This window comes from Pelmatolapia mariae, linkage group LG17 (genome assembly GCF_036321145.2).
Source record: "Pelmatolapia mariae isolate MD_Pm_ZW linkage group LG17, Pm_UMD_F_2, whole genome shotgun sequence".
In the NCBI taxonomy this organism is placed as follows: Eukaryota; Metazoa; Chordata; class Actinopteri; order Cichliformes; family Cichlidae; genus Pelmatolapia; species Pelmatolapia mariae.
In genome coordinates, this window is record NC_086242.1 from 12,483,506 (window position 1) to 12,510,273 (window position 26,768).

The 26,768-nt window shown below is 38.8% G+C and overlaps 2 protein-coding genes across 4 annotated transcripts in view; one reads left to right on the forward strand and one right to left on the reverse strand.

Moving 5' to 3' along the window:
- Positions 1 to 10,430, forward strand: part of iqsec3a (IQ motif and Sec7 domain ArfGEF 3a) — a 121,448-nt gene extending 111,018 nt beyond the window's left edge. For 2 of the 3 annotated variants that reach the window (XM_063500386.1, XM_063500388.1), the window contains 2 exons: positions 2,550 to 2,593; positions 6,827 to 10,430. In XM_063500386.1, the coding sequence (XP_063356456.1) occupies positions 2,550 to 2,593; positions 6,827 to 7,390 (608 nt within the window). In that variant the 3' untranslated portion in view covers positions 7,391 to 10,430. The remainder of the gene's footprint in view (positions 1 to 2,549; positions 2,594 to 6,826) is intronic. The other variant, XM_063500387.1, reaches the window with a different exon arrangement.
- Positions 10,431 to 12,023: 1,593 nt separating this feature from the next.
- slc6a1l (solute carrier family 6 member 1, like) lies at positions 12,024 to 25,521 on the reverse strand. Its single transcript, XM_063460826.1, has 15 exons — positions 25,311 to 25,521; positions 23,358 to 23,717; positions 23,123 to 23,254; positions 22,316 to 22,416; positions 20,633 to 20,742; positions 20,390 to 20,522; positions 17,897 to 18,031; positions 17,709 to 17,812; positions 17,486 to 17,610; positions 16,554 to 16,666; positions 16,282 to 16,413; positions 15,866 to 15,968; positions 15,452 to 15,552; positions 14,048 to 14,215; positions 12,024 to 13,572 (listed from the first exon to the last, which is right to left on the reverse strand). Exons 2-15 carry the CDS (start codon positions 23,596 to 23,598, stop codon positions 13,477 to 13,479), a joined length of 1,794 nt encoding a protein of 597 aa, XP_063316896.1. The 5' UTR covers positions 23,599 to 23,717; positions 25,311 to 25,521; the 3' UTR covers positions 12,024 to 13,476.
- Positions 25,522 to 26,768: the final 1,247 nt, after the last annotated feature.

The window sequence follows — 26,768 nt, forward strand, 5'->3', positions numbered from 1 at the left end:
AGAATATCTCTGATTGTACAACATGTCAAAACTTGAAGTAAATGGGCTACAGAAGCCAATAGGGATGGGTATCGTTTAGGTTTTATCCGATACCGGTGCCAAACCGGTACTTTTGAAACGGTGCCGGTGCTTAAACGGTGCTCGAACCGGTGCTTAAAGAATGGAGAACACAAAATTGGTCCAAAAACCTCTCATGTTCAGCTGTTTTTTGTAAAAAGATAACAATGTAAGCCTTTTCTTCAGCTATAGGGCATATATGGTATCACTCTTGGCTGGAAGCAGTGCTTAATCAATGGAAAAAACACAAACTTTGTCCAAAAACCTCTCATGTTTAACTGTTTTCCACTTTTTCTTTGGTCATTTTAGCCTTTTTGGCCAGGGTGAAGGGAGTATCTGCCATCAAACAAGAAGACAGCTGCATGTAGCTATGATGATGTTTGCTAGTTCACCTTACATGCATTAATTTAATAACGTGGTTAGCCTACTCAACGTGAATTACACACGAACAACATTAAGCTACTCACGCAGAGAAGAACAGCTGCTGCTGCCAATCTCATCCGTCATCATTTCTGCTACACTGGCAGGGCTAGGGGCCAGGACTCTACTCTTCGGGTTCTTGGGGGATGTTGCTAACTCCGGGTCCGATAACAGGCACCACACCCGCAGTAGATGTGCTCGGTGTGAGGTCTCGCAGCAAGCTATCAAACACGGTGCATTTCTCGGCTTTAAAAAAAACGCTATGCATCGCCAGGTGTTTCATCGGATTCGAGGTGTTACCTCCTTTGCACAGTATCACCTTAAAGCACTTGTTGCAGGCTGCTGAGTTTGCATCTTTTGCTGTGAAGTACAGCCAGACTTTTGACCGCTTCGCCTTGGGCATTTTTAATCTGTTGCTCTGCTCTAAAAGAACGTACGTACCTGGGCCCGCCTACTATCCTCGGAAACGTAAAATGATTGGCTAGAATTGGCTCAGGAAAAAAAAACAAAAAAACACCGAAATAAAGCACCGAAATGTGCGCTGCTTTTCGGTCTGGTTACTACCGTTTATGTCAGAACCGGTGCCATCATGGCACCGGACACCGGTACCCATCCCTAGAAGCCAAAGACCACACAAGGTGCCACTACTGTCAGCTATGATCAGGAAACTGTGGCAACAGTTCACACAGGCTCTAAAATTAGACAACAGGGAAAAAAAAAACGTTGCTTGGTCTGGTGAGTTTCAATTTCTGCCCCGACATTCAATGGTAGGGTCACAGTTTGGCATAAACATGAAAGCATAGCTCGATCCTGCCTTGCATTAATGCCCCCAATCATTTCTTTATGACCACCGTCCAGCATATAACAACCATGCCAAAGAGGTCAAATCACCTCAGACTGGTTTCTTTAACATTTGCACTCTATGGGCTCTACATTCACCAGAGATCAAAAAATAGATCGCTTTTGCGATGAGAATCTCATCATGCATGTGCAGCCAACAAATCTGCAACAACTGTGTGATGCTATTATGTCAATATGGACCAAAGTTTCCAGCCCCTGCTGAATCTGTGCCACGGAACTAGCAAGGTGTATCTAATAAAGTGGCTAGTGAGTGTATCTGTTAAGGTTGTTGCCACTTGTCACGGTTTAGTGCTGTGGCGGACAGGATGAGGACCCAAACAGAAGGGTGAACTTAAAGAAGCAGCTTTATTGCACTGTGCAGACACTCAGGACGAACTCAGGACGAACTCAGGACAAATTAAACTAAACCAGGAACTAAGAACTGAAACACTGGAAAACTAGGAACAATGAACAATGGAAACTGGAAACACAAAGAAACTCGCACAGCAGATGGCGTGGTACAACACGGCAACAAGCGGAAGACTGAGGACTAAAATCCACAGGCAGGATGACAAGAGGATGGGGAACAGGTGGAAATACAGCTGGGACTAATCAGACATAATAAGACAGAGGGAAAGCAAAACTCAGAACACTGAACACAGGACACAAGACTATCAAAGTAAAACGGGAAACAGATATCCACAAAGACACAGACTTGACACTGACTGTGGAGACACAGGGAACAAGGAACATGGAGCACAGAAACAGAAACCAAGAGACTAGAATGAAACTAATGAAATCAAAGCCTTTTAATAACACAAAAACACTGGGTAACTGACCCAGGTACGACTATGCTGTTACTAGATACAGCAGTAGATCCTAAAACGTAGCCTAAAACCTAGTAAAAGTTTTGCATTCATTTTTAAGTAATTTTAAAAATAAACTTTTATTTGTCATGAACACATAGGGTTGTATAACCAAAATCTTATCGTCTATTCATGCTTCTTACAAAATGCTGATGCTAAAGACATATAATAATAAACACTGTTTTATTGGGCACTCTTCTGAATGAGATTACACGGTGGCTTCAGTTCAGTATGTGAGGCTCTGTGAGTGTGTTTGAGGATTGATTGCATGCTTGCTTCAAGCAAGTCTAAAATTCCTTATCTTTATCTTGGAAAAAAAGAGTGATTTTGCCACCACCTTTTTCCCTTATGTTTTCCCCCCTGCAGGACACCAGGAGATAGATGACAGAAGTGGACACAATGCAGTAGAGGTAAGGGCCTAATAATAGGCGTATGTCCCAAACAACAGGTAAGTGAGTGCAGTGAGAGTCTTTGCAGTGGCAGTATCGAGGTAGGACAAGATAAACTCAGGAGTATCTTTAGGATTAGAGGCGTCAAGCAAGTGTGGGTGAAGAGTGCGTGAGAGAACGAGTGCTGCTGGGTAACGTGCAGCGGGCATGTGAGGTAACCCAATCAAACAAAATATTAGAAAAAAGGACTCCTTTGTCGTGTAAAAAATAAATATGATGGCTCGGGAGAATTAATACACTCACAGCGGTCAGAGCAGGTTGTCCTCACACTGAAAACACATCAGGCTTAAATATTATCTGGAAGCCAAAAAAAGAAATAGGTTGTAATTAGTTTCGCAAGCTCAGGCAGAAATTGTGACTCCTTTGGGGCCTTTCAAGAAAACGAAAAAAAGGCTGGGGAAAGCTGAGGACATGTGTGAAATGCATTTACTGTGTGTGTACCCGCGTGCAGCATTGAGACCTTAATTAACACAGCAGCATGCAGGCGGATAATTTTAACGCTCATTTGACCTGGAATGGTCACCTCCCCACCCTTTTGCCAGAGCTCTGGGGGGAGGGGGACCTCTCGTGTGAACATTTTGTGCAAGAAACACAGGAAATGGAACTACACAGTATGTGTATCCTTGAAGCATCAGGTGACCTTTATTAGTCTCTCTTTTTTGTGGCTCTGGAGTTTAGGCTTGGATTGAAAAGTCAAATACACAGGGTCAATTTGACATTCAGTGGCTGTTTAATTCCACACAGCCACTGGTAATATGTTACACTGTATGTCTTTTGCTCAGGTGCTGGCTCAAGCAAACATAATTCATAAGTTCTATCAGATGCTTCATAGTCATAATAATGAACTATTATCAGCTTTAATTTGAAAACACGTGCGGTCACATCATTGGCTTTATAGATTCCAGAGTGTGCTTTGTGATACAAAAGATATTCAACAAACTAGCAAGGAAAAATTAGAGTGCAAATCAAATTATAAGACTAAGATTTTAGCTGTAGTAAATTTGGACATACTCCAATCCCAACAATATTTTTTTTTCATCATTTCTTTGTACAGGGTTGGCTTCAGGTCATTCTCGTTCCATTTTTTTTTTTTTTTCATTTGTGTGCCTCAGGTCAGTTCTACCTCAGGTCAGTCTTCATGGTTGTCTGAACTACCTTCACCAGCCATCTTGCTCTCTGCCATCCAGCCTACAGTAGCCTAAATGTCAGGGGCTGGTGGGGAGCCACTAGCTGTCGAAACACATTTATCTCAAAAACCAGGAGGGTCCACTCCAGAAAAGCCTCTTTATACTAGAGGCAGAAATCTAAGGATACCAAATCCTGCGGCAAGCTTTTAATCTCAGATTTGATAAGGTGATGAGATTCTAACGTTACTATCTGCCTCAGAGCAGTGACAATAAGCTGACTGTGTTGTTACAAAATGGCTGTTTAGTTGTTTTTAAAATCCTGTTTTTGTCAGAGCCTTTAAGATTTCGAGAAAAAAAGGAAGTTTATTCAGTGCTGTGCACAGGTGAGCCACCTTTTATTTCTTCGTGTGAAGATTTATTTAAACATGTGCAAAAATAAATGGAACTCTAATATATAAGTCAAAAAGTTTGTGCACGTCTAACATGCGTGAAAGTCAATATTTTGGATGAACACCTTTATTCTTCAACACAGCCTGCACTCTCTTAGGTAAGCTGTGTTGTAATTTATTTAAGTAGTCTTCAGGAATAGTTCTCCAGGCTTCTTGAAGGATATCCAGAACTCTTCTTTGGATTTTGGCTGGCTTTTGTTCTATTTTCTGTCAAGATGATCCCCCACTGCTTCAGTAATGTTGAGGTCTGAGAGGACCTATGTCTGATAGTGTTCCATTGTGTGCTTTTATATGCAGGTCTTTGTATGATCCATAGAGTGAGAAGCAGGGTATACCCTGAACAGACTACCAGTCTGACGCAGGGCTACTGATGATGATCTGAGCCAAAAATTTTAAATTTGGATTTGTTACTCTATAAGACTTTTTGCCACCTCTTGTCGCTTTTGCGCCAAGCTGCTGGACTTGTTGAGTGTAGAAGAACCAGATGTAAAAATCCAAATCTCTAATTACACCTGCTGCAAAATAATGGCTTTAGAGCCCAAAGACAAACTTGTGCTTAGTACAGATACATGCAAAGGCATCATTTGGGGCTTAAACTAATGAGCTTTTTGTGATTTTTGACTAATTTGGACCATCTGTTGAACAAATCTATTTTTTTTACTGAGAAAAAAAAACTTTTGAAAGGCACAAGAAAGTCAGTTAAATCCTTCACTCTTTATCTGAAGTGATTTAGAGCTCACTGATACTGTATGGTAAGTAATCAAGAAGAAGTGACTCTTGGCACATTCAAAAGGAGAAAATGTTAATGGAGTTCTTTCGCACAAGAGTCACACCAGCTGCTGTAAAAGAAGGGACGAACACTACTGTAAGACCTTTCTAACCTTAAGATACTTCAACTTCAAAGACTATTATATTCACACAGCCAGCATTCTGAAGAGGTTTGTTGGTAAAATATTTTCTGATTGACACATTAAGTGTATATGAAATTAAAACTGGAAGCAAATGTAGATAGTTGTGCTGTGGTTAAGAAGCTCAAAATACATGTAGAAAGTCCCAAATTCTTAATATACACTATTATACACTTCCACGTAGGAGACGACGTACTGTGATAAAAGTCTTGAGTTATACCTTATTTCTTTATATTTTGCTTCCAAGCAGAAACCTAACTCCACCACATAACTCAAGGAATTAATCAGTGTTGTGTCTGCATATAACAGACAATTCTGCAAAGAACCAATTTTAAATGGTATCTTTAGGCACTTTGTAGCCTGTCAAAGCATAATTTGTTCTTTGTTCTTTAGCTGAATCCATGAAAAATTCCAATCATATCGCATGCCTTTTATCCCCTGGAGAGCAATAAAATAAAGTTTTGCAGTGATTCCCAAAGTACCTTTTGCCAAAAACGTGGGATATACCATAGCGTGTCCAGAAAAATTTCAGCTAGTGGTGTTGGGGATCTCCAGATTTTGATTCAGCATGCAATACCTTCTGAAATGTGTCTCACTGGCATATAGCTTCATTTTCATATATAGCTTCAGTATGACAGTCATCCCAAACACAGCCAATGCATTTAAAGCATATCTGATTGAAAAATCACATGATGGAACTCTTAGTCATGGATTGGTCTCCCCACTGCCTGAACCTTAACATTGTTAAAGCAGTGTGGGATCATCTTGACAGAGAACAAAACAAAAGGGAGCCAACATCCAAATAAGAGCTTTCAATGTCCTTTAAGACCCCTGGAGAACTATCACTGAAGACTTGTCTAGCAGTCCACACTACTTCCATGCTCAAATGTTAGATTTATATGAGTACACCATCGGGGTACTTTTTGCATTAATTATGTCCACCGTACACAGTATGCATTTCAGATTGTGCTCAGTTCCTTGAATTTCTTGCCATATGTTTTCGGAGATACACATCTCTGAAACTCTGAGACGTTATACAATTCTGTAAGTACGCTGCATAAAAAAGATAGTAAAGGAAGAGAGATAAAGGGGAAAAAAGCTGAGGGAAACTGCCTATAGAAATCAGAGTGCTGAAACAAATGGGACATCTGGAGGTTTGCATTCTAATTGATTGTTGCCTGTGGACGTCTGTGGTTGTCACTCTGCTCACTTCCTCTCCTCCTCTTCTTCCACCTCTCCCTCTTCTTCGTATGACCTTGGTCTATGTTCTGCTTACCTCGACCCACAAGTCTCCTCGTGTTCGCTGTCACCGTAGTGCCACACAGTGGTTTGGAAGGGAGACACGGGGGCCCTCAGTGTCCCCTTTGGAACCACCGGGACAGTCCTCTAGCATCGTTCTTATCCCCATTCCCCACCACTATTACCAATGACGCCAGTTACACACACACTGGTGTTCCCAGCATCCAGCACTGTTCCCAGTACCTGTGGGGGTGGAGGGAGGGGAGAATATTGTAGTCACAGGATTTTACACCTCCACCGATCCTTAACACCTAAGCCCCCACGCATGCCCCGTGTGTGTGTGTGTGTGTGTGTGTGTGCTGTGCGTTCACTCCCCCCACAAAAAAAAGAAAAAGAGGGCTTGACGGATTGTAGAGGAGGAACCAGTTTTATAACATTTGATGCTGTTCTCTTGGCTGTTTTCTAAACTAGGTGTCAATTCACAACAGGCTTCAGACGTACCAGCTCAGCAGCAGCATGGCTCGGAGCCCCGAGAGCGCGGCCCTTCTTAATCACCGGGGAGAGGTGCTTTTCCAGCAGGGGCCCCAGGGGGTAACCCAAGGGCCTGCGCCTCCACCACAGCACCTGCAGCTGCAGTCAGCGGCAAGCACTCCCGCCCATCATCTCCCCCTCCAGCAGCACCACCAGCCCTGTGTCAGCATGGCTGACCTGCGGCCTGAGGCGCTCATCCAGTGTCAGCAAATTGTCAAGGTCATCATGCTCGACAACAGCAGCCATGGACGCATGGAGGCCTTCCTCAGCCAAACGCCCACACACCACCACTACCAGCATCACCATCACCACAGCCACCATCAGCTTAGTCACTCCGCCATGTCCACCCCTGTCCGCTCGCCGGACGGTTCACACGGCAGCGATGGCCACCAGCCCCCACTGCCTCCCCCGCCTCCACCTTACAACCACCCGCACCAGTACATACCCCCAGACCCCCGCCTCAGTCTACACCGGACCCCAAGTGGCTCTCGGAGCATGGTGTAAATAAATGAATTCAAATTTTTCTCCCTGAAAAACAGACACATACTTCCACATAAACCCTATCACTTCTCTTCCTATCTAACAGTACATATTGTACATATATACATACAGATGAAGCTATAATGAAAAAAATAAAACTCCCACTTATATGCATAAATTTAAGTAAAAAAAGATAAAAAAAAATAAGGTTTTAAAAGAGATAAGAAGAAATATAGTGCGTATATAAAGTTTTACTTGATTCCACATGTATTTTGAAATATTATGTAGTTTTAACAAATTTCTATAACTTTTTGTCAGTTTTAACTCTAGAGAAAACTCACTGCTATTCACTTCATGGATGGATTCCTTCCAGTTCCAGTATTTATCAACAACAACAGAAACACACGAATCCCTCAAATCTTTTGAATTTTTCTTGTAATGGATGGAAAGACATCAAGGATCTTCTGCTTCTGTTCGCTTTTATCATCCCAAGCCTCATGCCTACTGTGCTGTATGTGCACACGTGCGCATAGCTGACACTTAACTGAAACTCTGTGCCAAAATACATATGCCTCCACTAAACACTGACTTCTTTGCACTTGACTAAATGCTAGGGCTAGAAGAAAAAAAAACACTACTCCTTTGCTTTGAAAAAATAGTCGTTTCAGGCTTCTTGTTCAAGGAGCAAAAAAAAAAAAAAAAAAAGAATAGCAAAACTGATATTTCATAAAAAGTTATCTACCCATTTGCGCTGTTGCTTATTTATTTATGTGATGGAGGGCCTTCTCTCTTCTTCTCCACTTTAAAAAAAAAAAAGAAGCAGAAATGACATTCTCCCGATAAGCTGTCTTTGTCATCCGCTCCTCCGTTGTGTTGTGGCTCTCTATCTTCAGAAAACACTCTCACCCAATTGTTGCTCTCCATAGATCATTCTGCAGTGAAGGATGACAAGAACCAAAGGCAACCAATCATATAGATTACTGCCGAGCCAAAAAAGTTAGCCCAGGATGCTTCTGTTGATTGATGCTTGTCTCTTACTCTTCATGTCTAACATTATTAAGGCTTTCCAGGAATTCTTGCCCCTTTTGTCAGCTGATGGAGGGAAGGTTTTGTCTTGTTTTTCAACATTTTGAAAATGTCTCATCGTCTGAAATGGCTCTAAAGCTACAGTGGGTTCAGATGTTAAAAAAAAACAGAAAAAAACAACACGATGTGCTGTCATCGGTTATCAAATGTGTCGTCGCTATGTGTTTTTTTGTTCCGGGAACTCACCCGAGAATTTCTGTTAGGACGCTACACTTTTTAAATGTCGAGATGTGTGTTTATTTTAATTTGCCATTGTGCCATCATTGTGTGTTTTCCGTTGGTGGATAAATGTCGGGCAGAGTCCACCCACAAAACATCCAGACGCTGTCTCTTTACGTCGGTACGACTGCCAGCTTTTGTTCCAGATCCTTGTGACTGTTTTCTCTGCCGTGCTAACCTTTCATTTTGACATTTTCAAAAAGGCAAAAACTACATGGAGCTTATACTGCAAAAGCTGGCATTAGTGATATTGTTTGTGCTGTTGGCTATCCTGCTTTAAATAAGAATGGAAGGGAGGGGAGAGAGAAAAAAGAATGCATTATCTGATCTCTTTCTATTTCACCTCAGCTTAGATTGTAAATACCACATTCAAAGAGTCAGAAAGGACAAGCAAGCTACCTTTAGCCTCTTCAAATTGCTATCGCCCTGTCACGCATCCGTCATTCTGAAATAGGTCAGCGACCGCCCTAGCCTGAATGCGTTCATCTTTTATACATAACCCCCACCAGGTACTGTGAAATGGATGTTCAGTTAACTCTGTTCTCATCTGACCTCCATCTGTGTGATTTGTTGATTTATAATCACAGAGCCAATGCAGGGAGGTCTCTATCTCATCTGTCTGTCCTGTTCTACTTAGGATGTCACCCTGTGAAAAGACAGCGGTTGCACAAAAAAAAAAAAAAAAAAAAGCTGTCTGTTGTTGTGGTTGGCAGAGATGAGTGTGTGTGACCTACTCACAGTAGCATCCTAGCTTTCCTGTAAACAAATCCGTCCTCGCTCCTGTTTATCCCCGTAATTGCTTTTGCTATTATTTCATAACACAATGAGAGGAATTACAGCTTTCAAAATGAATCAAGAGCTGTGATGATTCATTTAACACATTTACTGGCTACATTGTAGAAATGAACTTTTGAAGGTTATGTAATAAAATTTAGAAACTATTCTACTATTATGAATTTTACCTTGATTGATGATGATTGTACGGTTGCTGATTTATTTGTTTGAATCAGCTTTCAGAAATTACATGATTGATATTTTTTTTTCTTCTCATGCATGTCAGTTCCAAAGCTTATTGAACCCTTACTCCCAAAAATCTGGAATTTGTGCATGATTGACTTTGCTGTGGGAGGTGAAAATTTTTCTTTTTGTCATGATGAAAATGAAAGCTTGTGGTGGAATTTAAAAAACAGACATGGATTTTTATTCTTTTTTTTTTTTACGATGACAAACACCCCTTCAAATACGAATGGCTTCTTTGGGCAAATATGTTTTTGTGCCTCGAGGCAAATCAAATGCCTCTTTCATGGCCATTTTTGCTTGTTTTGTCTTATTTCTATGTATGTTATGACCCTTTCTTTATGGTTGCACATTTTAGGTGAAAGATATGCTGCGTGTGCAAGAAACATGAATATGAGGCGCACTGAAAATGACAGATTTACATTTGCAGGGAAACTAATGTAGCATTTGGGGAGTGTAGCAGATGATATGGAAGTGCAGTAGTGGGTACCTTTCATGAAGAAACTCACAAAAGGGCTCTGCCATACCAGTACACTGCTTCATGAATGACATGTGAATCTTGTCTGGCTTTTCACCACTGTGTTTGCTCATACTAGTAAAAGAAATACAAATAGAGGAAATATTTATGGATAGACAGGTGGAAACTGAGTGCAACATGAACCATCATCTCCCTCAGTTGACTTTAAAAACTCTCCCTGTCTTTGCGGTATATTAACATGCAATTAAAGATGATTTAAGTCTATTCATCACAGTGGTTTGCTTTGTTATTGGATTCAGTGGCAAGATCAGTATACTCTGAATTGCTGGGAAAATGCTTATTTTGAAATGTTACACATCACACAACACAGTATTTTACCTTCACACACTATAAACCCGCACACATAGTTTTCCTCCTACTTTGAGTTTTATGAAAAGTAATACAATAGCTAAAGAATACATGGAACAATGAATCATAACACTACTTTTATGTGAGGTGTATGCTTCTAGTAGTAAATCCACATACTGTAAGTTTGGCTTCAGTTTTATGACACCATGTGGAACTTATCTTTATTATTGAGTCTTATTGTTTTCAGTAGCAAGCAGGTGTTTTCTCTGAAAAAGTAAACTACCTGCCAAGGAAGAAATAGTGAATAGAACAGTAGTTGATGTCACAGTATGAAAACAGCAGCAAAATAGCAAGATATGTACCTTGATTATGGGGGAGAGCAAAAAAGAGCCAACAGGAGTCACCTGGTTTGTCAAACTTGCAACTACGCTCAACATGAGTGGGAGTGGGTAAGAATACCTCATTGTTTTTATACACCAAGAGACAGCAAAAGAAGACATTTTTATCATTATAAATTATCTTGTTTTTGTCACAAAAATTTTGATCTTAGTATATCTGTTGCAAATATACAAACCGCATGGACTAGCATGTCCATGCATGGAAATAAAGCAATGCTGTACTATAAGTAACACCAGAAATCATGGCTGGTGCCAGTGCTGGAGGTATTGCATCGTAGCACCTTCCTTAGTGTCACAGTGTAAAGAACTTTCAGGAATTGCTTAGCTGGGCTATACCGCAGCACATTGAACCTGGCAATGTATAGCAAGGAATGTCGATTTGCATTTTCTCATTTTTATTTCAGAACACGAATCCGTGCAGGAGACAAAAGTAAAATACTGAAAAGTTGAGCTGGTCTTTTGTTTTGAGTTAATGCCATGTTAAAAAGACATGTTGGTGACGTTTTTAGAAAAAAGTCATTTTAGGAGAAAAGGCAAATATAGTTGTAGTTACCTTAATAAAGTGATCAGAAGTTTACATATACTCCTCACAGGCATGGATGTCATGGTAATATGGGGCTCACACAGCATATTTAATGTTCTTGAAAACAAAAGCTCTTTGCACAAATTTACATTTATTTTGGATTTTCTCTAATCCGCTACCCTTTCACACTGCATGCTTTGGTAGCCTTCAACAAGCTATTTGACCAGTCATCTTGGTAGAATTGGTAGAGTTCATTTAAATGGATTCATTTCCTGAATAAGAACCGAGCTTTTAAGCATAGTACAAACATTTTCAATAGGGTTGATGTTGGGGAATTGGGAAAGCCATTCCAGAATTTTGTCCTTGGTTGGTCAATTCTATGATTGTTATCAAGGAAATCATTTTTATTTAGGCAAAATTGAGAGATAAGAAGATAAAATCTATACACCCTGGAAATAAAGTCAAATTACAATAACATTGATGACTGTGAGGAGTATATGTAAAGTTCTGACCACAGCTGTACATACTGAAGTTACTGACTTCTAACTAGCTGATGAGAAATGAAGAATTGACATCCCAAGTGCCAGTGGTATACATTTTATTAACATGAACTCTGAAGCAATATCAGGGTATATCTTTAATACAGATCATAAAGTTGCAGTCCAAAGAAAACCTTGCTTCACTATATTCAGTAATTTTAAGTTTTACAAACATACTTAAGCATTAGGTGTTTTTTATGTATTGATAAAATTAAGCTTAATGAAGCTTTTAAAAACCAAACACAATTTTGGAGATGAAAAAAGTGTCTTTTCTTTTACTTTTCTTTTCTAAGATGCTTGGTTTTCACATTCACCTTATAAAACAGAGTTTGAAAACATTTATCATGAAAAGTTTCATAGTTTAAAAATACACTTAATACAAACATAGACTGTTTATAAAATATGGATGTATCCAACCCACTAGTTTGTTGACTTCCGCCTCTGCATTTTTGACATCACCCTATTTTACCATCTGTTTTACTCTAAATTTGACCATTATATACAAAATAAACACTATCTTGTATTAAGCAAGACATAAAACTAATGGTTAAAACCATAAACCCATTAGTAAAGTGTTTACTTGAATAACAGGGTAATGTTATAATAAAGATTAAACAATCAAACTTCTTCTGGCAACCAGAGTAGTCGCCCCCTACTGGTCAGGTGAATGAATTTAAGTTTAAGGCACTTCCACATTGGCTTCACTTCTCAGTTCCTGGACCTACATCCACGTTTTATAGACAGTGCATAAATATAACAAAACAATTATATTTACAGTTCTCTAATATTTTAATCAAACTCTTCAATATACATACTTAACTTCAATATACATAATTAAAAACTAAAAACAGGTATTTCAAAACTGTGTTAACTGAAAAACAGCATATGGTAAATAACGTGTAGATTTCCTTATTTATGTTAAAGATTATCATGAGAAATATTACTTTTCATTTTAGGTCTTGCTCAGATAAATGTGACCTACAGACAACTGAAGCGATACTGTGTTGCTGAGAATAACTACATCACAGTAACTGGTTGGTTCTTTAAATGAAATATTGGGGTTCCCCATTAATAGAGTTTTATACTTGAAATCAAGTTTTACCAGACAGTTCCATTTCGCAGTACAACAATATTCATTAAATTTGCAGTAACGTTATAAACAAAGGCCTTCATTGTGCTGCAATTTATGAAGAGCATGTGGATTTACATTCATGATGGTTTATTGTACATATGGGCTTTGTATACAGGTTATTGTGACCTGTATCATTCACTTGCTTGCCATAACTTTTACTGAAAAGGAAACAATATCTATATCAAAAATACTTATTCATCTTCTTTATTTACTTCAACTCAAGTTGAAGGATGGTTAGACACTGTAGTCCAGAGACAATACTGCATCCATCCATCCATCCATCTATCTATCCATCCATCAAATTGTTAACTTCCAATATTAACTACATTAAGTCCTGGCAGACAGATTTTTTTAGCTTGAACAATCAGGTTTAGACAGGTGCTTCACCCACGCTGTCTGTGTGTGTGAATTCATCCTGCCCTGATCGCCTTTCATCCTCCTGGGCAGTTGTCATCCTCCGCCAACGCTGGACATGTAAAAATAAAAATCAATTACATCACAATATGATTAAATGATTATGATTTGAACCCGGGTGAGAGTACTGGGTGAAATTGTACTTACATTCGCACATGAATAATGTAAAAAGTTAACAAAATATGCTCTTTAGCCCGAAGTTACAAATATCTCACAGGAATCAGCAGCGGAGACGTAAAGCTGCTTTGTAAATATTTACTGTCACAAGCAGTGCACATCTTCAAAAATATACTTTCCTGCCTAAAACCAGAATAATAATGTCGGCCTTGAGCAAAAACCATCAATTCTGTTCTTCCTGAATAACTACAGTCTTTATAAGAGATGAACTTCAGCCTTCCAGGACTTTTTCCATTTTTAATCTCATGTGTTACCTGTATATTCTCTTTTCAACACTTTATTGCATAATTTTCTTTTAGCTTGAGTTGATTAAAATCAGAATCTGAGAGAGTTGTGTAAGATGTTTGTACCTGTTTGATGCTGCCTTTGGTGCTGCAGAACATGTAGATAACATAGCCTGGGATGAGTACCATGGAGGACATTGCCATGAGCCAGCCAATCGCTTGGCCCCACAGGGGGTACACATACTTCCCCAAGGTGAGAGGAGTCATCTCAATGGCACTAAAGGTAAACACTCCCTACAAAATAAAATTATAATATTCATATATCAATATACTCCAGTGCAGTAATTATTCATAACCTGAGAGTCTAGATAAGCCAGGAAACTTGTGCTTAGCAGTTTTGTCCAAAAGTCTTGAGCCAAGACTTTGCTAGGAAAATGGGAGATGGTTGCAGGAATTTATTCAACATGTGCAAACATACATAGATATACAGCAAATAAGGTAAAAAAAAATAGTCTAACGATGTAAAGGTAAGTATTTGGTGACTTTCTTCTAATTTCTTTAAGTAGTCTTCAGGATTAATTCTCAAGGACATTCAAAGCTCTTCTTTGAATGTTGGATGCCTTTTGTTTCGCTCCCTGTCAGGTCCAACTTTATTTTTTAATGAGTCAGTGTTAAATGTCTTAATAAGCAACAACAAAACCTGAATTCCTCTGAAAATGATCAGGTACAAGGACTGAACTGAAAAAGAGTGCCAAAAGCCAAAATCCAAAACAGACGTTCAGAAAACATGGCTGCGCAACGGAAGCAAATATATGTAAGAAAAAACAAACAAAAAAACATTTTTTTATATACAAGTTAAAATTTTGAGATTAAACTTGAAATGCTTTCAAAAGTGGCACTAAGGTCTAGCTCCTTAGATGTGAAATATATAGAAACAAGTATTGACTTAAGATTTTTGCACATACTGTAGATTGATGGGGTTTGCAGCATTAGACTTAGCCATGCTTTGAGCAAAATACTACTAATAGCATGCTAACCCGCTCACAAAATTACCTGCTGAAATACCTCTGTTCACCAAGTACAATGTGTACTTTATTGACTTGCGTGAGTTAGCATGCTAACAGTCCAGTCAAGGTTAATTGTCATTAGCTTTTCTTTTAGACCACATGAGACAACAGACAAACTATCCAACAGTGTTCCTGGTTAAAATAACATTCTGCTTAGTCTTAGACAATCAGATTATCAAAGCATTGTCTAGTTTGCAATTTCTTCCAAATTTCCCTCAGTGTTCTTTTTCAATACAGGACTAGCTTTGCAAGATTTCCCAAAGGACCTGACCGTCCATGAGGTCAAATACAAATTAGAATACAAATTAGATCAATTCTCTACCTAAGGCTAGTGCTCTAGCTTGATGGATCCCTAGATTTCCTTACAGAAGAACAAAGCCTGACTGAAAATTACAAATTTAAAGAATTAAGCACCTCTAGGTGAAGGTCATAGAGGTCAAATCCATAATCAGTTTTCTCCTACCAAGCAAATTAGAGGTGTGAAGATCATCCAGCAAAGCTTCCACCAGCCACATGGCCGATAGCCGATCATGTCCTCGATGTTCTTATAAAATCTTTCAGCTCCTGTGGCATAAAGAGAGGAGGGCAAAGGGAGTGTTGGTGTTAATGAGGAGATATCGACTGCCAGAACAAAGCCATAATGATGGTGGTGGGGGGGGGAAGGGAACCCAAGATGGCAGAGATTTATCACAGAAAGGGTAGCAGATAGATGTAATTTCCTGTTGAACAGCTAAGTAGGAAATTTAAATGCTGGAGTCATTGTTACATTTCGTCCAGAATGACTCAAATTATTACCAATGTGGTTACATTTAATTTCAAGTTGCAATATTTGCTTTAATTCTTCTTTTTTTTAATGAAAAGAAAATGGATTTCCTACCATAAAACCAGGATATGGAAATGGTTTCAAAGAAGACGAGGAAGAGCAGACACATCCCACTGGCGGAGTAGTAATCAAACAGCTTGAACACATAGAGACCACCCTAGGAGATTTCAACACACATGCAGGAACACGCATAACTACTTTAGAGACCAAATATTACCATCCCTCTCTTCATTGAATAAAATATACATGATGAGAGTACACCGCAGGTTGTTGTGAGATCGTTTTGTCATTATGCATAATGCAAGAGCTCTTTTCCCTTGTGTCGGAAAAATGTGCAAGAGTTCACACGAGCTGGGTTTCAAGACCGTCCTCTTATAATATTAAACAGGTTTATACACATTCTTTGGATGGTTAAAACCCTCTTTACTTTGTTCATTTTATAGTGACCTAATGCAGAGTTTGTGCAGCACCTGCGTGATGTTAGAGAAGCCGATGATGAAGGAGATGAGGCAGACAATGAGGATGAAGACCTTCTTCCTCTTTCGCAAAACCATGGGATATTCATCCATCAGAGCTGTGATGAAGCCCTCTACTGTGCAGAACTAAAACACGATGACATGAAGAATGTGGTTTGTTATTAAAAGAGAGCACCAGTATCTTAGTTAAGTTCATCTATAAACTTATAGCAATCACCAATTAATCAGTTGTAATATCTCTATTACAACATCTGGATTGATGGTACCTGACTGTCCAGGCCCAACATCATGAGCATGGAGAAGAACAGGATGGCCCATAGCGAGGACATGGGAAGCTGTGTGACTGCCTGAGGATACGCTAAAAATGCCAGCCCTGGACCTAAAAATTGCAAACGAGACAAATTATTAAAATTATAAATGCTTTATCTTATAACATTATATGAATTACTATATTAGATACACATTGTTAATACCTAGTTTGACCTCTTTTTGCCTTTAGAAGTACCTTAATCCTTCCTGGCATAGATTCAATAAGGTGCTGGAAACATCCTCACAGATTTTGGTCCTTACTGACTTGATTGCATCAGACAGTTGATGCAGATTTGTTGATTGCACCAACTTGGACCAATCAACTGGATTGAGATCTGGTAACTACGGAGGCCATTTGAGATGGTGATTCAAACTTCATAACATGGCACATAATCCTGTTGCAAGCAGCCATCAGAAGATGGCTGAGGTCATAAATAGATGGAAATGGTCAGAAACAGTACTCAGGAAGGCTGTGCCGTTTAAACATGCTCAGCTGGTACTAAGGTATTACTAAGAGACCTAATGTGTGCCAGGAAAATATTACAAATAGCATTTAGCTGGAACTGTTGATGCAAAGCACAATGAATCTGTGCTTCCATGTTGTTTATGCTAAATTCTGACCCTACCATCTGATTATTGAGAATAATTATTTTAAACCTGCACATAGTAGCAATTCGTGCTTAATTTAGTAAAACCATATCAAATATTTTTCTCTCTTTGACCACCGATGGCCTGTGTCTGTATGCAATATTATATTATTATTTTTTAAATGTTTTTTAGTTTCAAACTTCATATTGCTTCTAATATGTACATTAAAAATATTTAATCCAGAAGTAATCAAATCTGAATAGTGAACAATTTCTTATAAGTTATAAAATATGACTTTCACCTGATGCTGCCAGTTCGTGCACGGGTTTCTTCGTGATGTAGGACATGAAGCCTACGATGGAGAAGATGACAAATCCAGCAAACATGCTGGTGCAAGAGTTGATGCAGCATACTATGACTGCATCCCTAAAGAAAAAACATCAGTCAGAGAAGAAAAGAACATCATTGTCTGTGCATCATCTACAAAAGAGGATTCTACAACACTTTGGATTCCCTGCTCCTACTTGTAGACATCGTTGTTGTAAGAGTTGTAGCTTCCCAATGCGATGAGGGATCCCAGGCCCAGTCCGTATGAAAAGAAGATTTGAGTTGCTGCATCCAGCCACACCTGTGAGACAACATAGTGTAATTACTGGTGTTTGTTTGTTAAGGTGCGTGGGTGATTAGATGTGGATTTGTGCAAACTATGAACCTCAGATCGGACGAGCTTATTGAAGTCTGGAGTAATGTAGAAGAGAATCCCATCTATGGCTCCAGGGAGTGTGACCCCCCTGAAGAACAGGATGAACAGCATGAAGTAGGGATAGGTGGCTGAGAAATACACTACCTGAAAGACAGAATGATTGCTTTTTAAGTATTTAAATGAAAGAGAATTAAAAATTTTAAAAAGTCAAAAACATTTTATAGGACAGAGTATGCTGTTTGCATATTTTTAAATACATTTCTGTTAAGATATTGAGATGGCTTTGCTTTTCAAATTATCAAAATTGCAAACACGCTATTTGCTTTAAATAATTACATCAAAAGAGATGCAAAACAGTGTACAGAAGAGGCACCTACTGAAATATTTCCATAGTTTCTCTTTGCCAAAAGATCTGTAGGATGTGTCCCGTAGTTCTTGTGCATAATGATTATCCTTAATTGGTAATGTCCATCAAGGCCAGGGCCTTTGGGGAATTCATTTTTCTCACTGCTCTCAGATGCCGCACATTAAAATCCAATTATCCCTGGCGGTGAATGTGTAAATGTGTTTCTGCTCATATACTTTACTTGCTGTAATTTGAAATCCCAGGCAGTAGGCAAAGTGAAGATTTTTCTATCACCTCTAAATTGTCCAGCAGTAGTCAAATCTTACATTTTGAAGCTATTTCTATTTCAATTTGAATAAAATGGTAAAAGAGAGATTGGATGTGCACAGAAAAATGGCAGCAGATGCAAACATCTGAAACTGGAAAAAAATACTGTCTCTAAGACATTGACTGATTGATTTTTATTTGTCTTCACTGCGATGGTGATAAAGAAAGCATACCTGCTCTCGGTTCTTAGGTTTAAGATATCAGGACATCCTAAACAATGATCTGGTTCTTAGCAGGTTCTATATTAAATGCAGTGTTGGATGAATAACAACAAATGACTTTGTCATTATTTATTTAACAAAAACTAAACCAAAATGCAAAAGCAGTGTGTGAAAAACAGTGCACCCAGTGATTCAGTAGCTCATAGAGCCGCCTTTAGCAGGAATAACTTGAAGTGATGGTTTTCTGTATGACTTTTCAGTCTCTCAGATCATTGTGAAGGAATTTTGTGCCAGCTCTCTTAAAGTCTCTTCAATCAGGTTGAAGTCTGGACTTTGACTTGGGCACTGAATTACCTTGATTTTTTTTTCACATCAAACATTCTGTTGTAAATATGCTGCTGTGCTCAGGATCAACTACCCCGTTTTCAACTAACCTTTAGCTATCATATGGTTTTGCATTTGATGCTAGAATATTTTGCTATACAAATGAGTTCAGGGTCAACTCAAAATGTGGCTGCAACCTTCCACTACTGTCCTCAACAACTGGTATGAGGTGTTTGTGCTGATAAGCTTGTTTGGTTTTTGCCAAGCATGGCACTGGGTCTTGTGGCCAAACATCTCCACATTGGTCTCATCTGTTCCAGAAATCTTGTAGTTTGTTTGGATGTAACTAAGCTGTACTGCCATAACTCTTTCAGTCATTTATTCTAAATGTATTGTTATGAATTTTAACATTTAAAATGTTAACTAAGGTTAAAATATAGCTCTTGGTTTTTTATGCAGCTTGTCTGCAATTGCACCATCTGACCTTGGGTTGAATTTGCTAGGTTCACTCCTGGGAAGACTGGCAACTGTCTTGAATGTTTTGCACTCATGAACAAGCTTGCACATACTTGCTGATAATTAATCAATTGAATGTGATTAGCAGCACCTGGCTCCTACATACCCTCTCAATTCCTATGGAGAGAGTGAGTGAGGGTGCACTTTTTCACACACAGCTTCTGCATCATTATATAATATAAAATAATAATGACATAAATAATGACACTTTGCTGTTCCTTTTAAGTTTTATTAAAATAATTTTATGATCTGCCACGGACCAGGTTAGCTTTTATATTCAGATACATAAAACCTTAGTAATGAAAGAGGGTGCACTCAAACAGAGAGATGATTTAAGAGAAGAGTCAGGAAATCGTAAAAGATTTAAATACATTTAAACAAAAACTTAAAATTAAACATAATTTTCAGCTGATTGGTGCTTCAGTCAGATAAGAGAAAAATGAAGATTCTTTCTTAATTTTCATGCCACTGTTTGCATCTCACCCTCAAATATGCTGAAGGTACCAACTTTATAGCCTGCTGCAGCTAGTAGTCCTAAAAAAAATACAAATGTTCAGCTTTTAATATCTCTGAATTCATGTTTCCTTTTATTAGGTTTCACCCACTAACTCAGGCAACAACAACAACATGAGGTTTATATCATGAAAAGCTCAAAGTCTGGTCATGTTTTCATGATTAAAGCTTTAATATTCAGGGGGTGGAAGGCAGAAAGAGGAGCTAATAAAAATACTGGCCAGTGTAAACCGAGTGGTCTGAGACTGATGAAAACACAAAGCCTAAACAACACAGAAGAAGAGAATTAACAGAACCTGGGGCAGAGAGACTCACCTTTCCCGTCCATTCAACTCCTTTCCAGATTGAGAAGTAGACAAGAACCCACGCCAGCCCAAGAGTGCCCACTAAGGGCCAGCGTAGCTCTCCTGGTTCCTCCAGGCCATTAGACAGCTGGTGCATGTTACGCCTTCAGAAACACACACAGGCATTCTTTGAATCCAGACTGAGATAAGCACCAAGAGCTTCCAGATATACCTCTCTATACATTCTCGTGCAGAATATCTCGTATTAACTTACTCCCAAAACTCGGTGACAGCGCTGGTCAAGTTGGTGGTGTCTGTCAGACTGTAGTTGGAAAAACATTTTTCCGTGTTCCAGGGGTTATCACAGCTTTGCCAAGGCAGCTCCTGCATACACAGCATACAGTATGCATGAAAAAAAAACAGGTTCTAGGAGGACAAATCATCAAAACTGCAAACTCACTGTTGCAAAATATATTACCTGTATCCCAATACAAAAATCCATCAGAGTTAACACAAAACTTTGTAAATTTAAAAAAAAAAAAAGTCTCCTTGAGACACAGACAGCACCACAAAGACTTTCCCAAACAAAAGAAACAACGACAGAGACAGAAAGGCAAACCACCCAACAGTGAAAATGACATTTAATGAACTCAGTCTGTTTTTGACCTTCAGCTAAAAACACTGAACAACAATGACAACCCTTTTTTTCCTGCTTCGTATTATTCCCAGTAAAAGAAACTCATGCCTGCAAAGTCTTTACATTTCTGCCATCGGGCTTCTTAAAGGCAGCCAGTCATGCAGAGAAATACCAAAGCAGAATGATAATGCAGAGAAAGAAAACCATTTTACACTGAGAAAGATGGTAAACAAATCCTAAATAACCTTACTTATGGACGAGGTGGCAAAACTATGTCTGGAAAATGGGATAAAAGAAAACTGAGTCCAACATACTATAAGATTAGTATAAATTAGCAGGTTTCATATTGGACCTAAATCAACTTTTAAAATAAATGGAGGAAGAGGTATCAAATATAAGGCCCGGGGGCAAGAATTGGCCTGGCAAAGACTCCAGTCTGGCCCACTGGATGGCTCTGGAAAATGTGAAACAGGGCATAAACTTAAACTTTTAAATTTTTATTTTATTTTTTATCTTTTCTTATTTTAATACGTTTTACAGCTTTTTCTGCTGATGAAGACCAACAACCCTAATTCCAAAAGAGTTGGGGCACTGTGTAAAATGTAACTAAAACGGAAATAAAATCTCGTAAATCATATTTTGTTTTTATTTTGCTCATCGTTATGGGAGTTTATGTTGTACTGTAACCTCCATATATCCTTTAGCACTGACAGTGCCTTTGTAGCAAGCTCCCTATTCCTAATTGGCATTGGCAATATTAGCCCAGTCCAAAAGCCTGGCAAGATACATGCTTAGGAACTGAGTGCTAATAACAAGCCAGATGATCCCTCTACTTGTTAGTGCAGAGGATGTTGCGTCTATGACAGAATGATGCAGGTTTTTAATGCTGTGCTTCCTGAAGGCACAAAGCTAACATGTACTCATGCTGACTTTTGACTTTATCTCTTGCACACAGAGACTTCTCCAGATTCTGTGAATCTGTTGATGATATTATGGACTATAGACAATGAGATATTCAAAGTCTTGACTGTTTTATATTGAGGAACTTTGTTCTAAAATTATTCCAAAATTTGTAGACTGTGCTCAGTGGATACCAAATAGACAAAGTCAATGACAAAGATAGTTCTTGAAGACTAAACTAAGTTGCTGGAGACCAGAATATGAGATAACAGAGATTAGTACTTGTGGCCAAAAACTAATGAAGTTGCTACATAAATGCTGGATTCAAAGACAAGCACAGGTTGACTCAACTTAGCATGTATGACAGTGTTTACAACTTCTTTTCTGTGTTGCAGGTTTGCTACTGATTATGTAACATACCGAACCAAAAGAGTTGAATAAGTAGTAGAGCGCCCAAGCAATGATGATAATGTAGTAGATGTTGAGCCAGAAGGACAAAACAACTGCAGCCAGACCAACTCCTGAAGGGAGAACAAGTGTCAGTGTTGCACAATACAATGTTTTACAGGTCAGCTAACATGCAAGGTTGCATGTAATGAAAAGAAAAGAAGAGGGGAAAGATACACAAGTTACTAACTAATTTAAAAAATGATGTTGCGTGACAGAGAAAAATTAACATGGTGTAACTCATCATCATCTTTATTATTGGCAGAGTTGTCATTGTGCTGTTTCTAATGCTCAGTTGCTTTTGGCTTTGCACCATGCTCACTGGCATTGCTGCTGTCTCTGCTGCCTGAGGATCTGCAATGAAGTGCCTCACTCGAGTTATTTTAGTGTGGGGGCAATGGTGTTATTGCTATCCCCAAACAGGAGAGCAAGCAATTTCACATTTAGCAAGATGTCAAAGATAACTGTGGATAACAACAACAACAACAACAACAACAACAACAACAACAACAACAATAATAATAATAATAATAATAATAATAATATGGAAAGGAGCAGGAAAGATTGATGAATAAGAAGACGCTGGAAATTCCTGTATAGGTAATTCAGGTCTCACAGAATGGGAACAAGTTCAGTCACTAAAATAACACAGTTTTTGATGTATATAGCTTTTACAATGCTCATAATCCTTACAAAGGGATGTGATTACTCAGACTTTATATGTGTGAATTCTAAATGAAAACAACGAAATGTGAATCCGTATTTTCCTTTATACATTACCCTTCATCATAGGGATTAGTCTCCACACCCCAAGTCCTCCAACTGAAGTGAACTGTCCCAGAGCTGTTTCCAGGAAGAAAAGTGGTATCCCAGCAAAGACCAGTGTCATAAAGTATGGGATCAGGAAGGCCCCTGATACAAACACATCAAACAGACAAACAAAATATATTTGGTAAGATCTTGTATACAGGAATTAGAAAAACTCTGAAGTTCTAATAAATTACATAGCTCTTACCTCCACCATTCTTGCCACACAAATAGGGAAACCTCCACACATTTCCTAAACCGATGGCGTATCCCACGCATGAGAGGAGGAAATCAAACTTGCCCTTCCAGCTTCCCCTGTCAGGAGGCTCTTCCACATTCTTCTTATTATCTGCAGGGGGCGCCACACGATCCAGCTCCTCAAAGGGAACTGCTTGTTTGACCTCTGAAGGGGAGTTCAAGTCCACTGTACTTTGCCCAGTCTTCCCCATTATGGGACCACTGTGGACCAATGGGGTCAGGAAGCCACCTTTCTGTAGTGTCTCTGCGGTTGAGTGCCTCACACTGCGTTTGGATCTCAGTTGGATGGATTCAGGGTGATGCGCTGACACTGGACGCATGTAAAGTTTGAAAATGAAAGTAGAGAAGAAGAAGTTTGTCGCTGCTGTTATTATTTAATACAAATATTTGTGGCTTTGTGGTGCATATATTTTAGTGGAGGGAAATACCACTCAATTCAAAATTTATTGCCACTGAAACAGTTTTATAGTCTTTTAGAGCCCTTTTATGAACTTGGGCAACTGCCTCTGAAAACTAAAGCTAATGGCTGTCACATAAATTACTGAGAAACATCTGTAGTTCCAGAAAATATGAATTAGACAAAAGGACGAAAATCAAACCCAGCATTCTTAGAAGGATCGAGGCTTGCAGAGGATTTCTGTAGACAGACAACAGACTTGCTTTGCTTTAACTTTAACCCATAGATCCCTAGGAGTAGTACTACCTAACATTCAATTGCTAAAACTAATTTTTCTCTTCAGGAATGCAAATAAATAACTGTAATTTCACATCCTAAACCAAAAAAAAGTGCTTTACTTTCTTCTGCCTTTTTATAAAATAGCACATTTGAAAATTCACAGATAACAACAATAATTATATTTTAGCATTAAAACTAACATTCTGTGATTTTGCACATACCGGTGGGTTAGTCATTACAGAAACTTAAATAAATGCTCACACATTATTGTCTGCCCAAAGAATATTACCTGCTTTTTTTGTTAGAAAGTGGTAATAATTTTTCATTTACTGGCTGTGGAATGATCTCTTCATGCCTGAATAGCATTTTATGGTAAGGTTAATCTAAGCACTGGGTGTAAGTTGTTTCATGCTTGCAAATATTGATTGACCCAGAAAATGTCCAAATTGTTTTATGCCAATTGCTGGAGGTTATTAACATTACAGCACTGTTTACTGGTATATTTCCTGGAAAAACAAAACATTCTCTGCTCAACTCTGATTTGTTTTTTCCAGGTAATTTAACTGTAGTTCCTCAGTGATGTGACACTGGTTATTGGAGTTAATGTTTTCTGTCTTTTTCAGAGTACTTTAACTTACATAATGGAAAGCCATAGTTCATAGGTGCCTCATTTATATTCTAGCCTTTGATGATGTTGAGGAAAACTGTTGGAAACGTATACTAAATATCATAAAGAGTACACATAGTGACATGTTCAGATTAAAAAACGAACTGTTGGGTCTTTTAAAAATTAAAACAAGCAAAATGTTATATAATCAACATGGATACAAAAAATATTCATGCTGTGAAATGTACCATGTTCCACACTATGTAATTTAATCAGATTTCAGTGGGCAGAACACCATGAAATGATCAGATATTCACTTTCAACTAGTTGTCTAGGTGAGAACAAGTGTTTTTTCAAAGGCAAAGGAATAATATAAAAATATCAGACATTCCCTTTGAGGATGTTATCCATTTAATCTCAAAGATTTTTTGTTCTTTTTTTTTTTGACAGTACAGACCTTTTGGATGCCAGCTTTTTTGGTGTGCATTAGCACAAAGGTTTAGCATTTCCCAGCTGCTACAAAATCAGCCATTAAAAAAGTGCAGTTTAGCTTGTTTCATGACTCAGTGACAAACGGTGAAAAACAAAGTGTGAAAGAGAGGGAATGAATCCCATCCTACCTATGAGATTTCCACGTCCTTTGTCAGGTCATCAGCTTCAGTGTGCCACACTTGCAGTCTTAAAGTTCTGAAACTTCAGTTCAACATCCAAAAGGATCAAGTTGAATCCTCCATGCCTTGTGTCTGAAAATCCAAATTGTTCTTTCCTGTGTGCTGTCTGTTGGAGGACTTGCAGCTGGTATCGAGTGGTTGATAATAAAGTTCGACCTGTGTGTCTACTTTGATTACTGTTCACTTCTGACTAGTGAGGCCCCGTGGCCATGGGGGATACAGTATGTCAATTGCCTAGCTCTGGTGGGGAACTCTAGCAGCAGCAGCAGCAGAGTGTGTGTTTGTGCATTATGCATATGTGTTTGTTATGATGGCCAAGGTCAGCTCTTGCCAGCGCCGTTACCATGGTATTTCCCAACAGAGAAGGGCCTGATCAGTGAAAGAGCTCATGGAGTTTTGGAAAATGAATCCAGCAATGGCTGCTGGCAGAGACCCTGGAAAAGTATGATCACAAATGTGGTCATGCCAGTATCAGACTCTGACCAAACTGATGCAGAAAGTGACCTAATATCCATCTGCAATGTCCTCTCTTGAAGGGGTTATGGGACACAGGGGGTGTATAAAATCAGTTTTATTTCTGCAGCCAGTTTGAAAAATGACCATTGTTTATAGGATAACCAAAAGGGACGTGTGTATGAAAATACACAACATCACGTGCTTGCTGCTTCAGTAAAACATGGCAGTAAAACAATTTTTGAGTGCATCTTTAAGTAAAGCAGCAACCCAAGGCACGTTCACAAATTCACATTCTGCTATTAAAGCTCATCCTCACAATGAATCTTAAATAAACCGCTTACAAGCACAAGTAGAGAGTCATAAAATTGGTAATGATATATATTAAGGGCAGCTGCTCATTCCAGCAAGAGTGTGTCACATTGTGAGTCTTCTTTAAATACATATATATGAGACTGTTTTTATGCTTTTTAGGATCTAGTACCTATACTGCCTTGTTCTTACTGGAAAAGGAAGTTCGCAAAAGTGCACAAAAAGGCTACAATAATGATAGAGTGATGTTATCTACACTGTCTTTTTAATTACTCAAGGGACAGTAAAACATTGTTGCCGTTATTAATAATGGAATTAGATAAGAGATGTGAATTTCTTGTTTCTCCTGGCAGGTAACCTCCTGGCTTTAATATCTGGTCCAGATATTCTATCACCAGCCAATTACAGTGACTAATGAACATTCCCACAATGCCCAATGGTTTGCTGGTGGATCAGGATTGCTGATAGACTCAGGGTTTCAAAAGTGAGAGATTAGATCATATTAAGGCTTAATTACACCCATAGTGAGTTGTTCCCATCAAGAACAGATTCAGCGCAATCTCTGCTGTGGTTTATTGCCCATGTGGACCCACATGATGATAACTGGGTGGATTGGAGTTGTCAGAGCTGGTTTTCATCAAT

What these genes read in the sequence shown, in the direction of transcription:
- slc6a1l (XM_063460826.1), bottom strand. Translation starts at nt 23,598, where the DNA reads ATGGGGAAGACTGGGCAAAGTACAGTGGACTTGAACTCCCCTTCAGAG. An exon ending in ACTAATCCCTATGATGAAGG is followed by an intron (nt 22,417 to 23,122) that starts GTAATGTATAAA and finishes TTCTCCCTTCAG; the next exon opens with GAGTTGGTCTGGCTGCAGTT. An exon ending in TCACACCTCTAATTTGCTTG is followed by an intron (nt 14,216 to 15,451) that starts GTAGGAGAAAAC and finishes TTTATTTTGTAG; the next exon opens with GGAGTGTTTACCTTTAGTGC.